This window comes from Primulina huaijiensis, chromosome 15, assembly GCF_012295235.1.
Source record: "Primulina huaijiensis isolate GDHJ02 chromosome 15, ASM1229523v2, whole genome shotgun sequence".
NCBI lineage: Eukaryota > Viridiplantae > Streptophyta > Magnoliopsida > Lamiales > Gesneriaceae > Primulina > Primulina huaijiensis.
In genome coordinates, this window is record NC_133320.1 from 7,318,433 (window position 1) to 7,333,220 (window position 14,788).

Consider the following 14,788-nt stretch of genomic DNA (forward strand, 5'->3'; position numbering starts at 1 on the left):
TATTTCTCTATAGTTTACAGCTTTAGACATTTTCTCATTATTTTTAATATCAGGAAAAAGTCCTCGTATAAAATGTCCCATCTTCTCAGTTTCGTTTTGGGCATTGAATGACGCATACTCAACCTTCCTCAATTTTTTGAATACACTTAACCATAAACATATTTCCTTATTTTAAATCAAAAAATTCATTAGCTTTCCCCGCTTTTACATCTTTAGTAAAGTATTTCTTGAAGAAGACGGTTTTATATTCTTCCCAAGTAAGTTGATCCACTTTTAAAGATACCTTGGTGCATTCCCACCAAATTCTTGCATGCTTGGTCCTCAGAAAAATTGCACAACATACTCTATCAGCATCACCCATATGTAAATAAGCAAAATGGACTCCAAATCTTGGACTCATTCCTTTGCTACCGTTGGATCTGTGCCCCCCAAAAATTATGCGGGGTTCATCCTACGAAATCCGGTCATAGGCACCTTCGGTGGTGTGCTCTTGTCTTGTTTGGTTGACATTGCAATTTGGATTCTTGCCTGTTCTTGATTTTGTGAAATAATAAACATATTGAGATCGTTGAAGGAATTAAAAAAAAAGTTAAAAATCTTCATTGACTAATGTTAGCTAATCTTCATTGGAAAAAAATTGTTGAAACAAATGTCTCTAACATAAGTTTGGAAGAATTTTAAAACAAATTTATAGCTGCAATAAAACAGGAATATTTGATTTATTTTTCAGAATAAAAAAATTAATATTTAAAATAATAAATTATTAATTTATTAATGAGAATTAACAATATTACTTAGTATTTACTGTTAATTTTAGTAATTAAATTTATTGACAACATTTAAATGTTCAAAGACAAGTTTTACATATATCATTTGCAAAAACAGCGACGAATCGAGGATGCACGCAAGAATTTTGGGAGATTTCGTGTGTTCCTCCCGGAAACCGAAGGGCGACTGACTGTAATCAAATCTCTCTTCATTTCCTAACTGTAATCAAATCTCTCTTCATTTCCTAATTCAATTTTGTTAAGAAGAAATGGATGCTCGTCATGCATCTCTCGGAAGACGAACGGTAATCAACTCTCAAATTATATGTATATGCGTGTATTGTTGTTGTTTGGCTTTAAATGGATTGCTTACGATTCTTCAGTTGGAAGAGATTCGGCAAAAAAGAGCTGCAGAAAGAATGTATAAAGCTTCCTCTGGATCTGATCTCACCGAACCTGAAACCATTAACGGTGTTAAATTCTCTTGTTTTTGTTTTTTTGTTTTTTTTTTCCAATGGGTTTTCATAATTTAGTTGTTTTTAGTTTTTTCTTTGGGGGATTTGCAGATGGTATGAGGATTAAAAAATCAGATAGTGCAAATCGGCTCACGGAGGTACCTAACCATGAATTTCCTCTTTTTTAGCTGAAGTATTTCGTGCGTGTACTAATTTTTAAATTTAACTTTTAAATAACTATTTTTAGAAAATTAGATATCTTGCTCCATATATTTATGAGGAGTTCGTTTATGTGTAATGTGAATGTTCTTTGAGTTCTAGTTTCAATCTTAATGCAGAGTGATATCAGCGGTTTAGTATCACAATTGAAAGAAATGCAACGAAAGAATGCTGAACTTGAGGAAGCTAACAGAAAACTGGGCTCATCGGTATGGTAGTCAATGAGTATTATGAATTCGAGTGGTATTATAGACCAAGCTAACGCATGTTTTGCAAAACTTATGTTAAATACTTAATTTTAAATTTTTTATAAAATTAAGTTTTTAAAAGGTTTAGTTAATAAGTCATACAGAAAGGAAAATAATCGAGACGGAAGAGGAATAAATCATGTGAATGGGAGAGGAAAAAGCAGCGAGGTAAAAGTGATTGCATAATAATTTAGGAAATCAAGATGATTATTTATTTTCTGATGTTGGTTATTTTGAATTAAATTTATATGATTTTGAAACGTCGATATTATCTTACTTTTTGAATAATAATTAATGAAAATATAAAATCATTTATGAATGTTTTTATTAGCAGCTTGTGTAAGATGCCTTGATTAACTTATAAGTAGAGCCAATCAGGCTCTTAGCTGGTGTGACTATGATCGATTACCATTTCCTCTTGTGAAATGTTTTATCATATTGAAATTTGTTTTTTGCATTCTTCTGGTCAGCTTGAGATGAAAGTGGCTGAGAACACCACTATGCAGAAGCGGCTACATGATTCGGTAATTGTTGTACCGATTTAGTATGTAAAGTTTGTTTTATGGAACCTGCATTGTGCATTCATGACAGCAGAAGTGGGAAGCAATTAAATTACTAGAATTGAGTAACTATCTTGATTCTGTCTTGTGGTGAGAAACCAATTCAAGATTCACTCATAGGCTAATGAATTGAGTGAAGTTGGAAAAAAGAAACTGATGCTATCTCTATGCTAGCTACTCTTGAATGAGTTTAGCTTATGGAAATTTGAGCTTAAAATTGCATGTCTTTTTTGTGTATTATTCTCGTTCTTTGCTTGGTGACCCCCAATTTAACAAAATTTAGTTGTTGACTTTAAACACCAATTTTAACAATGGATCATTACCTGAGGTTTGAGTGCTGGTAATTTAGACTTAGTTAATAATTAATATAGCCGTTGTCAAGATCCTTCCCCTGAGCTACAAAGATGAAAGAAAGAAATATTTGTTGTCAATAAAGCATCTTTTTCAATTGACAATAATTTAAGCTGCTCCGTATTGGTCTTCAGCTTCTGAAAGATGTCCAGTTAACTTGTGTTTATTCCTTATGTTTTGGAGATGCCAACTTTGGTCTAAATTTTTGAGAAGCTAAATTTTCAGATAAATTAAAATTTCACAATTCATCAAGCATCATCTTAAATCTCGTGTACTGCAACTGTGATAACTGATCGGATTTGATTGGGGAAGAACTGGAAATTTTTTTTTTCCTGATTCCATTTGATTGAAGTTGTCTGTGAAAATACTGAACCTTCTCTATTTCTCAAGAGCCCTTTTATTTATTCGGTTATCAAAGGAGCTTCCTTTTTAGGATAGGTTTGAGAGGGACCCTTGGTCAAAAGAGTGCTTATGGCTTAAGTTGGCTGTGAATTGTGATCCCAAAACTCTTACCATCCAAGGTGAAAGTGAAAAGAATAGGGAGGAAAATTGTAATTTTGCTAATTTAAGGGGGACTACTGATATATTGGGGACTTATTTCTTGACAATTTGGGTTATTGATCTATAATATTTCGTCCTATGGCATCGGCTCCTTGATTAGACTAGTAGGAAAGAAAAGTGAGAGGCTGCTGCAGCCCCAATCGAGGACAGTTAGAAAATGAGGAAGAGTCCCAAATTTTCTGATAAAAAATAACTATATATTCTTTATGGTGATATTGTTACGCACACCACAACCCAGCCATGTGGTTTATCTCTTAATGTTTTTATCTTGGTTTTAAATATGCAGATTAGGATTTGGTTTGATCAGAATTTGGTCTTCTTCCTTGTATTTATATTGCACGTGAAGTAATAAGAATTCATTCAGCTTTCTTCACAAACAATCTTATAATTTTGATATCTTCGGGTTCTCTCTAACGAGCCCATCTCTCTCATGTTACCACCAAAGGCAAGCAAGGCAGAAAAACATCAAAGAAAAGCGGTATTTCCGAATTAAACGACCAGCCAATAACTTGCACCATAATTCGTTCCTACGCATGCAACAACTTGGTATCATAGCAAGGAGTTATGGCAGATTCTCAAGCACTGCTGAAACAATTGGCCGACTTTATATCCCTTTACAAGGCCGACAAAAACATGCTGATCGCATTCCTAGATGAACTTTCGCTACAAGGTTCACTAGACTCGACTTCCCTCGCTTCGATGGCCAGTCGGACCCAATCGTTTGGATCAACCGCTGCTGCGAAGAATTTTTTCGCCATAACAAGACTCAGGCAAGCAACTTCGTGGAAATTGTGTCCTTCTACCTGGACGGCTACACTAAGCCGTGGTCCATTGAAGTCGCCGTACATCGGCCCCCCACCATCTTTAGCACGATGAGTCTTGCCCGTTTATATGAATTGTGAAGGAAGGTACACTCCTCGTCGCCCGGAGCGACCACAGTGAGTCGAGCAACAACCCTCCCTCCTTTCATTAAATGACTATCAAAGGCGGAAATGGATAACCGACACATGCATGGTCTTTGTTTTGATTGTGATGAGGAGTACACCCCACGAGACCAATGTAAAAAACTATTCTGGTTAGAGGGCCACGAGGAAGCCGCAACTGAGGACGTCAGTGAGAAGCATGAGGAGGCCGAGGTCGAGATCTCTTTAAACGCCATCTCTGACTCGGGGATTTATCAGACTATGCAAGTTTTGGGTGACGTTAATTGCACGCCCATTAGTGTGCTTGTTGACTCGGTGGGCACTCATTGTTTCATCGACACTTCTCTGGCAGCAACAATGAATCTTCCTTTCCACCGATGTTCGGGCATGTGTGTTCTGGTTGTCGATGGCCAATCGATCCACAGTGACGGCCGACATCTGTTCTGATCTTCCCATTGCCCCGGGTGGCCACACCTTCTTCCTTAATACACTCGGCTAAGTGGGTGTAATTTTGGGTGTTAATTGGCTCTGCACCTTGTGCATTATCATTGGAATTTCGCTCTCATGTGCACGCACTTCCGGGTGGGCAATCACTTTGTCGAACTCCAGGGTATGCGTGTGGCCCCTGTGTCGATTACAATTACAGCACTACTTTATTATGCATGGATGCCCAATGTAAATTGCAGCTGGTGTTAAGCAGATTCTCAGATCTGTTCAAGGGACCCAAGGCTTGCCCCCTCACCATGGGTTATGCCACTGCATCATTTTAGAACTAGGTACGGATCCAATTGTAGTCCTTCCATATCGCTACCCACATGCACAGAAGGATGAATAATACTGAAACAAGGGTTTATACGCCAGAGCACTTCCCCTTTCTCCTCGCCAATATTCTTGGTCAAAAAATTGGATGATTCTTGGTGATTATTTGTCGACTACAGGTCCGTCAACGCAAAAAAAATCAAGGACAAATTTCCCATACCTGTCATTGATGAATTATTGGATGAATTGCACTACGCCCGCTATTTTTTCAAACTAGATCTATCCGCTGGGTTTTATCAGATTCTCATGGACTCTAAGAGCGTGCCTCTTACCGTGTTTCGCACTCATCATGGGCATATCGAGTTCCTTGTTATGCCGTCTGGACTCACAAACGGACCCTCCACTTTTCAGGCATTGATGAATTCGATTTTCAGGTCCTTTCTGCTTAAATTTGTCCTTCGACGACATTCTGGTCTATAGCCCACGTGGGACAAACATCTCAGCCATCTTTCTCAAATTTTCTCGCTTTTATCCGAGCAGCGGCTTTTCCTAAAACATTCGAAGTGCTCATTCGGGGGCTCGGCAGTGGTCTATCTCGGTCACATGGTTTCACGGAATGAGGTGGTTGTGGGCGGCAACAAAATCGTTGCCATTACCAAATGGCCACAACCGACTACTATGCGTGCCCTTCGGGGTTTCTTGGGGCTCACCGGGTATTTCAGCAAATTTGTGCGGAATTACGGGGTTATCGCCGCTACACTCACCTCCTTGTTGCGTAAAAATTCCTTCTTGTGGACTGCCGATGCTGCCAAGGCCTTTGAATCTCTGAAAGAGGCCTTCATGTCCACTCCAATTTTCGCTCTACCTTATTTCTCAACCCCTTCATTGTTGAATGTGATGCTTCGGATGTCAGGATCGGTGCCGTGCAGGGTGAACAACCCATCGCTTATTTCATTCACGCCCATAGTTATAAAAGGCGAGCGCCTTGCTGCCCCAAGGCGATAGGCGCAGTCAAGCGCACCCGTTGCACCTAGGTTATTACCCAAACACAACACTTTAAATAGGCGTGCGTCTTAGGCCTCATGACATCCTAGTGCTTTAGTGCGCCTTGCACCCCAAATAACTATGGTCACGCCTTGGCGCAGTGGCACCAGAACCTGCCAGCTTATGAAGAGGAACTGATCGGTCTAGCAAAGGCTGTCCGTCACTGGCTCACATATTTTTGGGGCAACTCCTTCGTTGACCTGACCGATCATTACAGCCTCAAATTCATGTTGGAATAACGGATTACAACTTCTCCACGGCAGGGTTGGATTAGTAAATTGTTTGGCTACGATTTTCGTGTGGAATACAAGACTGGAAATTTGAATATTGTGGCAGAAGCATTATCACGCCACGCCAGTTTGAGGAGCTCCCCTCCCTCGCGGCCTTCACAATACCGACTTGTGACCTGTTGGACTCGATTAAGGAGGAACACGCTATTTCTGCCGATGTCCAGCAGCGAATCCAGTCAATTCAACCAAGTGGGGACTCGAACTCATGGGAAGTAGAGGATGGTATTCTCTTTTTTAAGGACCAAACATATCTTCCGGCGAGAGCCAGGCACACGCCTCTTGCAAGGCACAAAACTTTCTTGAGGCGAGAAAAAGCGCGCTTCTGTGATGTTTGTGACCAATTTTTTTCCACGTTAACATAACTAAAGCCCAATAAGATTAAGCCCATATCTTTCTAATTATTAGAAGTGCTCTCTTGTTAAAAGTGAGCAATTACCTCTCCATCCTCAACTCATACTTCTATATGCAGCAGCCCCCAAGTTCATGATCTCCAGATTCTTCCTGCTCAGGTATTTTTTGATAATGTTATTCCGATTTTCTTGGATCCGTCATGCGGCTAGAAGGGTCTTTTTTCTTCAACCATGTAACGTGTCTCAATTTTTCGAGGGTGTGGAGAGCCAGATAGCAACTGTTGAGCTTTTGGATGACACGGCTGATGAGAGATGTAACTTGTCATCCAAAATCTTTTGTAATGTGTCTCAATTTTTACCTTTTTTTATTTTTCTTTATTTTATAAACACTTAAATATATTAACAACCACTCTTTTTCTTTCCGTTTTTTTAATGCAATTTAATTCCTAGACCTGTCCAATTTTTCTTCAGATGTTTTCTTTAAAAAGACATAGATGATCAATGATTAAGTAATTGATTTTCTTTTAAATAATTACACTGTATATTTGTTAATTAAATTTTTGTATGTATATAAACTTTAGTAAAATTGACCTTAAATATGTGAATTCTAACAATTTATGCTTAGTATGTTTTACTTCGATAAGGCTTGCGCCTCGCTTTTGCGCCTACTGTTCAAGCCAAAATTCGCATTTCTTCCATTTGGCATATAAATGTTTATCCTTCAAGGTTTGCAGAACTAGTTTCAAATGTTCTTGATGCTCCTCGACAGTTCGTGAGTAGATGAGAATATCATCTATAAATACAATCACGAACTTGTCTAGAAATGGCTTGAAAATTCTGTTCATCAAATCCATAAAAGCAGCTGGTTCATTCGTTAGTCCAAATGGCATGACAAGAAATTCATAATGCCCAAACCTGGTTCGGAAGGCAGTCTTTGAGATATCATCTGACTTTACTTTTAGTGAATGATAGCCTGATCGTAAATCAATCTTCGAAAAGATAACAACTCCTTGTAATTGATCAAACAAATCATCAATTTTGGGGAGTGGATATCTGTTTTTGATTGTCACTTTGTTCAACTCCCTATAATCAATACATAGACGAAGAATACCGTCTTTCTTCTTCACAAATAAAACTGGTGCACCCCACGGTGAAAAGCTCAGTCTAATAAACCTTTTATCAAGTAACTCCTGTAACTGTTATTTCAATTCCTTCATTTCTGTTGGAGCTAATCGATAAAGAGCTTTTGAGATCGGATGAGTTCCTGCCACAACATCAATTACAAATTCGATCTCTCCATCTGGGGGTAAGCATGTTATATCATCAGGAAATACCTATAGAAATTCACAAACATCTGTATCTTTTAACTCACGAACAGGTAGGTCAATGGTTAAAACAGATGTTAAATATCCCTTACACCCCTTCTGTAGTAATTTACATGCCTTCATACAAGAGATTATCGGAAGAGGTAAGGATATACCTGTACTTGCTAATGTAAATGGTTCAGCTACTATTGGCGCAAACTTGATCATTTTCATGCCACAATCAATCGTAACTCTATACTTGTGCTCTTTAGTGCGTCTTGCGCCTTAAATAACTATGGGTTGCCAGAATCCATGGGCAATGATAGGGATGCGACTTTCACTAGCGGCTTCTGGACTGGTTCGTCTACGGGACACCAAGATGTGTTTTAGCTCGGCATACCACACTCAAGGTAATCGAGATGTATCTTCATTGTTTCTCTGGTGATGATCCCAAAAAATGGTTGAATTGGTTGTCTTGGGCTGAATACTGCTACAATACTGGCTTCCACTTGTCCTTACGTGCCACGCCCTTCGAGGTGGTCTATGGGTGACCCGCGCTGCGCATAGTGGCCTACTGGCCTATTGCCTAGACTGCAGTCAACTTGGCTCTCCAACAGAGCAACAATACCCTAGCAGATCTTCGGGATCACGTCTTGCTTGCACAGAACGTCATGAAACGTAAGTACGACATGTCCCATCGTAATGTAGCTTTTGTTGTGGAAGATAATGTCCTCCTGCGTTTGCAGCCATATCATCAAATAAGTTCAGAAGCAAGAAAGAGCAACAAGTTGGGCCCACAGTATTTGGCCCTTTCAAAAGCTTTGAATGTATTGGCTCTGCCGCCTATCACCTCGAACTACCTGCCTCCTTCAAGCTTCATCAGGTGTTCCATGTTTCTTGCCTAAAGCCATTCCGTGGTAAATGCGACTTCTCACTCACACTACCGCCCATTGATGAGGCTGATTATCGTCCGCTTCCGTAAGCTGTCCTGTACTGTCGGACATGTCGTGGTCGCATCTTGGTCCATTGACTCAGCCTCTCTCCTGCGGATGCCTCTTGGGAGGATGCTGCACATTCGCCCTGATTTTCCTTCCTTAGTGTTTGAGGACAACCACGATCTGAATGGCAGGACTGATGTCGCTCACACCACAACCTAGCTCACCAGTTCAGAGCCCAACGCCACGCAGCCCAAACCCATCTACGCAGCCAGATAAGGTCTACAAGCGTTTCACTCATGGCAAACACAGGCGGGATTAGGATTTCAAACTTCTGTTTTATCTTTTATTTTTTAATAAACATTATCCCGTGTGGGTAATATCTTAGGGTTTTTATCTTTGTTTTAAATATTTTTGAGTAGGATTTGGTCTTCTTCCTTGTGTTCATATTGCACGTGAAGTAATAAGAATTAATTCAGCTTTCGCCTCTAACAATCTTATAATTCTGAGATCGTCGGGTTCTCTCTAAGGAGCTTATCTCTTCCACGTTACCGCTAGAGGCAAGCAGGCAGAAAAACTTCAAAGAAAGGCGGTGTTTCCGAATTAAACGACCAGCCAGTAACTCGCCCCATAACTCGATCCTACGCACGTAACAGATACTTTTCAAACTTTACTCCTAAAGAATATATATTTTTTCTACATTTATGGGGAGAATGTCTATTCTTATAGTTCATGACCATGAATGATTAACAATCTAACTCATCCACAACTTTATCAATCCCAAGGGAATTAAGGGAAAGATGGATTAAACTAAGTCCCTTCCAGTGTGCTGCCTACCTTATTTCATTGCGTTGTATATTGGTGAATATACTCTCCTGTTGGAAGTTAGTCAATTTGTTTTCTTATGATTGTGTTTTTGCAGGAGCAGAACACTATACCTTCACTGAGGAAAGCTCTCAAGGATGTTGCGATGGAAAAGGATGCTGCAGTTGTGGCACGGGTGATATAATCTTGCCATTATTTTAATGTTTTGGATTGCTTAAAATTTTTTCTTCTATGCATCTTTCTTGCTTTATTTTTTTCTTTTCCTTTTCAGTTCTCTGTAACTGTAGAATCTCATGTTCTTCCGTAGGAGGACCTTTCAGCGCAGATTCGCACACTGAAAAAGCGTATGAAGGAAGCAGAAGAAGAACAGTACCGTGTTAGCTCACAGTTTCCATGATTAGTAAATTACATCTGACGTCCATCCTCTTATATGCTTATGAAATCTCTTGCATTAGGCTGAAGAAGATGCAGCTGCATTAAGAGCAGAACTTAATTCATTGCAACAGCAAACAATGAGTGGTTTGTCTGGAGGCTTCACCGCTGGAGGATTTTCCACTGATCAGATGCAATCCATTGAAAAGGAATTGTCTGATTTGAAGTCCCAGCTTGAGGTCAAATTTTCTGCAAACATGACTTTTTTACTTTTGTGAATTACTCTATAGCATAAGGCACACGAGTCAATTATATTGTTGAGATGTACAGCAAATGTCGATATTGAGGCGGCAGGAGCATCAAATTTTATCAGAGGAGCAGGCACGCACATCCTCCCTTACAATTCAAAAACAGGAGTTGGAAGAAAAACTTTTATCTATCTCCAATAGAATCTCAGGTATCACTAATTGGTTTTGTAGGGTCAATCTTTCTTTGAAAGTGACTGTTTAATTTGGTTTATCATCAAGTAATAAAGCATAGTTGAATTGAACCATTTAATATTGTGCGTTGGATCAACAGCCCTCATCTTGGGAGTTCCGTAACAAAGAACACAGAAGTAATCTGTTACGGCCTGGGCTTAGGGGTGATAGTGTGCTGGATCAATCTAGGGTTTCTAGAAGGATCTGTGTGGGAGAATCGAGAGGCAGAGGGAGGGAAGGGGGGGGGAGCTAATAGTTTAGGTAGAATAGAATTTTGTTAAGGATGATGTCTTTTCAAAACTATTGACCAAGCTCATAATAATGAAAATGGCCCCAAGAGATAGAAAATATCCCAATTCTTGCTCCTTCCCTAACCAAGCTAGATATCACTCTTAACAAAATTCTACCCTACCTATTTGTTTGGATTCACAGGACAATCTAGCCATAGATTCATATTAATAATTGTATTGGCTTGAAACCAGATATATATTATTAAAACATTTTAGAAGTTCTGCTATTTTTGTTTCTGTGTGTGGGGGCTAATTGCTCCGTAGCTGGGCATTTGGATATATTTTTTCAATAAACTATGTGATTTATGTAACTTGTTTCTATCTTATGTGTTGCAGAGGAAGCAACAGAAAAGACTAACCATAGAGCATTTACCGTGGTATGATTATAATTTTTATCATATTTTAGTTGTAGCTGATACTATTATACTAAGAAACATGTGGAGGATTAGAGAAAATCTGTAAAAAAAAAAAAAAAAATTCGCCTGATTGTTATATGCGCAACATGCATTAAGGTGAACAAGCGCTCCTAGTGCATTGGCTATTGAGCTATTTAGCCTTTTGTCTAGTGGTTTAGGTCCTTTAGGAGATCTCTCTTTCAAGGATACAGTGGGGATTCGAATCCCCCTTGGGATGGGTACTATGAGCGGTAGTCATTGACAAAAGTATTCAGTTATAATATACTTATTTCAAATCAAGATCAACCCGGACAACTAGAGCATTGGATTGAAGCAAGAAGACAAAAAAATTAAGAAATGTACCTTATCGAATCCAGGAGCTCTGTGACATGATATCTAGAAGCATGCTTATAGCGCAAATCAAGTCCCTATGGTGCGCCGAAGCACACCCTTCAATAAAGGGTTAGCTGTGGGTTGTGATTTGCGCATGCACCACTAAACCTTCGCTTGTCCCTCAGTCAATCGCATGCCTTCTGCACTCGAAAAACTATAATCTTTATATTGTAGGTTTTAATTGTTAAAATATTTCTATTGTTTTTCCCCTTAACCCTGCCTTTTATTTATCGTTGATGCACAAGTATTCCATTTTACTGTATCGGAGCACAGGGAGATAAGGATAAACTTGAGAAGCAATTGCATGATATGGCGGTAGTGGTTGAGAGGTTGGAAAGTAGCAGACAAAAGCTTTTGATGGAGGTACCACCTTGATTTGCCTTGTCAACTCAATTCTTAATATTAAGAAATGAAATTCATATTTTTTTTGTTTCATAGATTGATTCCCAGTCTTCAGAGATTGAGAGACTATTCGATGAAAATTCAAGTCTCACATCTGCTTATCAAGAATCAGTGGGATTAGTGGCGCACTGGGAGAATCAGGTGCTTTGTTGTGAACTATGATGCATAATAAGTAATATTATTATCATGCCCCTTCATGTTGTAGTTAGTATGAAGTGAAGACTGTTCCATTCTTTGTTTCCAAGAATGAAGTGATCGATTGTTTAATAGATTAAAGGTTTGTAATGACTGGAGAAAATTACATTGGGATGATTAGTCGATTTTTTGGTGTGAATGGTTGAATTAGAGATCGCATTTCAATCACAATATCAAAGGACAACAATACTCTTTGCTGAAAGTTCTGTTGCATGGTGTTCCTATACCATGTGTGCTATGTAGCACATATACCTTAAAAAATTTTTTTTTTTAATTATCGGATACGGATACGACACGCGTATCCGCGTGTCGGATACCTCAAAATCCGTGTCGTTGACTTTGTTTAGGGTTGACCAGCCGGATATGTTTTGGACACGGCGAGGACACACCATGGATACGGCGTGGTGTGGATACGTTTGGGCAAAATTGCAAATATTTAAAAGTTTTAGGGGTTAGTTAAAAAAAATTAAAATTTCTAAGGACTAAAAAGAAAATAATTTGAAATAAATTGGCTGGGTTTTTAAATCCCTAAATACATTTGTCCGTCTCTTTCATTTTATTTCTGCTCAAGCGGCTCTGAATTCAATCGTGTCGCCCTTCTTCTCTCTTTCTGCCGCTTTGTCTCTTGATGAACCTGAATTGGAGTAAGTTTTATTTACTAATGAAGGCAGTGTCGGTGATGAAACCGATATGGATGTTTGATTTCTTTTTACTTGCTTAAGATGGATTTTGCGTTTAATATTTTGTATTTAAGATATTATGATTAATGAAATATTACATCTATCTCTATAATTTTTAATTTTCAATACTAAATTTGTATAAATATAAATATATATAATATTTATATATATTTAATGATTATCGTATCCTAGCCGTATCGTGTCTTATATTTTCAAAATTTGACGTGTCGTCGTATCCGTATCGTATTCGATACGATACTCGTACCCGTATCCATGCAACATAGCATGTGTGGAAAAGAACATCACGCCTTTTTTAAAAAATTTAGATTATGTTTAGACTTTAGAATGGCTTCATCATTTATTTTTATGCGGTTACTGTTATGAGTTCTTTAACAAAGTCTTTTTGGCACATTATGATAGGTTCTTGAGAAACCCGATGATAGTAGATTTGTTCAGAAAATGTTCCTCAATTTCTGTTATTAATAGGACATTTTTTCCATCACCTCACAGTTATGAATATGTGCCTCAGGTGAAAGATAGCCTACAGCAGAATGAGCAACTCCGAGGTATGTTAAATAAGCTGCGGGCTGAACTGACCAGTGTACAAACAGTGGATGATAAAGTTACCAAGAAAGCCCACTTTGATTCCAGTAGAGAAGACAACCAGTATTCAGAGGAAGTTAATTCCCTCAAGGTATGTACCAAAAATTCTGAGCAACTATTTTCCTTTTCCTTGGCTTACTGTTGAATAGTATTTGATTGGAAAAAAGCAGCACAGTGACAATAAGTAAATTCTTAGAACGAATTTATATTTATTTTTACTGTGGCAAATGCAGCTTTATTTGCCTGACATTGTGTATGCCACTTAATTGTATTCAGTTACTATATCTAAATATTAATATTATTCCTTATCGTATAAATTGCATTCATGATGTCAATCCTTCCTTTTCTATTTGTTTATAGGGGCAGTTAACCACAGAGCAAAGCCGAGCTGAGGCTCTGTCTGCTGAGGTCTTGCACCTCTCAGCACGCCTTCAGCAAGCTACACAAGCATATAATGGTCTTGCACGCCTGTATGCCTTCTTCCCTATACTTCCCTCCCATTTTCGTTTTCGTAGAAGTTGATGTTCACTGATTTTAAGTATTTCACAGATATAAACCAGTGTTGCGAAATATAGAAAACCGTCTTATGAAGATGAAGCAAAACGACTCGGTGACCATGTAGTGAAGGGTGAAGGTGGGAAAATTAATGTGTGTGTACCATATTAAAATGCTTTTTAGAAAAGGTTAGACATTGTGAGTCGTCGGAAATGAATCTGTGACAAAATGTATTTGAATTCATTTTTACTTCATTGATGACATTTATTTAAATCACAGAGAGATGAAGAGAAATTTTCAGCAGTTTTGAGTTTTATAATTTGTAGTTTTTCTATTTTTGCGTATCATAATAAAGCTATTAATTTGAGAGTTTACTTGTGATCTCCTTATATTTTACCTGAGTTATTTGATGNAAAAAAAAAAAAAAAATGTTGAAAATTAATATTTTAATATTGAATATTTGAATATTGAATGTTGAATATTTGATTGTTGAAAATAGGTAAAATTAGGTGTTGAATATTGAAATTTGTGTGATGATAAAGGTGATGATGTAATTTATTTTTGGATTATTTGTAAAAATTTTCTATAAATAAATCTCTCATTTGTGAAGAAAAACACAATTGAGTTGAGAGAAAAATATTATAAAGTGTGTAGTGTGATAATTTTGAAAGTTTGAGATTTTTACTTTTTACCGTAAATTTTTACTTTTTCACAACACGTTATCAGCACGAAGCTTTAAAAGTCCTCCATATTTTTCCAAGCTCCAAAACAGAAGAAAAATGTAACAAAAGTAATAATATTTATTTTATTATTTATTTATTTATTGTTTATATATTTAATATATAATATAATGTTATTATAAATAATAAAAATAAATTTTTCAAAAAACTTGT

General features: G+C 37.8%; 1 protein-coding gene across 4 annotated transcripts; it reads left to right on the forward strand.

Moving 5' to 3' along the window:
• The first annotated feature begins 873 nt into the window (after positions 1-873).
• On the forward strand, positions 874-14,276 carry LOC140958927 (uncharacterized). Of its 4 annotated transcripts, none has more exons than XM_073416536.1 (15): positions 874-1,072; positions 1,151-1,238; positions 1,334-1,380; positions 1,561-1,650; positions 2,160-2,213; positions 9,689-9,766; positions 9,899-9,967; positions 10,047-10,202; positions 10,294-10,420; positions 11,069-11,109; positions 11,794-11,883; positions 11,959-12,063; positions 13,327-13,491; positions 13,761-13,870; positions 13,950-14,276. In XM_073416536.1, exons 1-15 carry the CDS (start codon positions 1,037-1,039, stop codon positions 14,020-14,022), a joined length of 1,329 nt encoding a protein of 442 aa, XP_073272637.1. In that variant the 5' UTR covers positions 874-1,036; the 3' UTR covers positions 14,023-14,276. The 4 variants fall into 4 exon arrangements, with proteins under 4 accessions (XP_073272637.1, XP_073272638.1, XP_073272639.1 ...); XM_073416537.1 differs by having other exon boundaries at positions 9,695-9,766; XM_073416538.1 differs by lacking the exons at positions 874-1,072; positions 1,151-1,238; positions 1,334-1,380; positions 1,561-1,650; positions 2,160-2,213 and adding an exon at positions 8,278-9,046.
• Positions 14,277-14,788: the final 512 nt, after the last annotated feature.

What these genes read in the sequence shown, in the direction of transcription:
- LOC140958927 (XM_073416536.1), top strand. Translation starts at nt 1,037, where the DNA reads ATGGATGCTCGTCATGCATCTCTCGGAAGACGAACG. An exon ending in CGAACCTGAAACCATTAACG is followed by an intron (nt 1,239 to 1,333) that starts GTGTTAAATTCT and finishes GGGGATTTGCAG; the next exon opens with ATGGTATGAGGATTAAAAAA. An exon ending in ATGCTGCAGTTGTGGCACGG is followed by an intron (nt 9,767 to 9,898) that starts GTGATATAATCT and finishes GTTCTTCCGTAG; the next exon opens with GAGGACCTTTCAGCGCAGAT.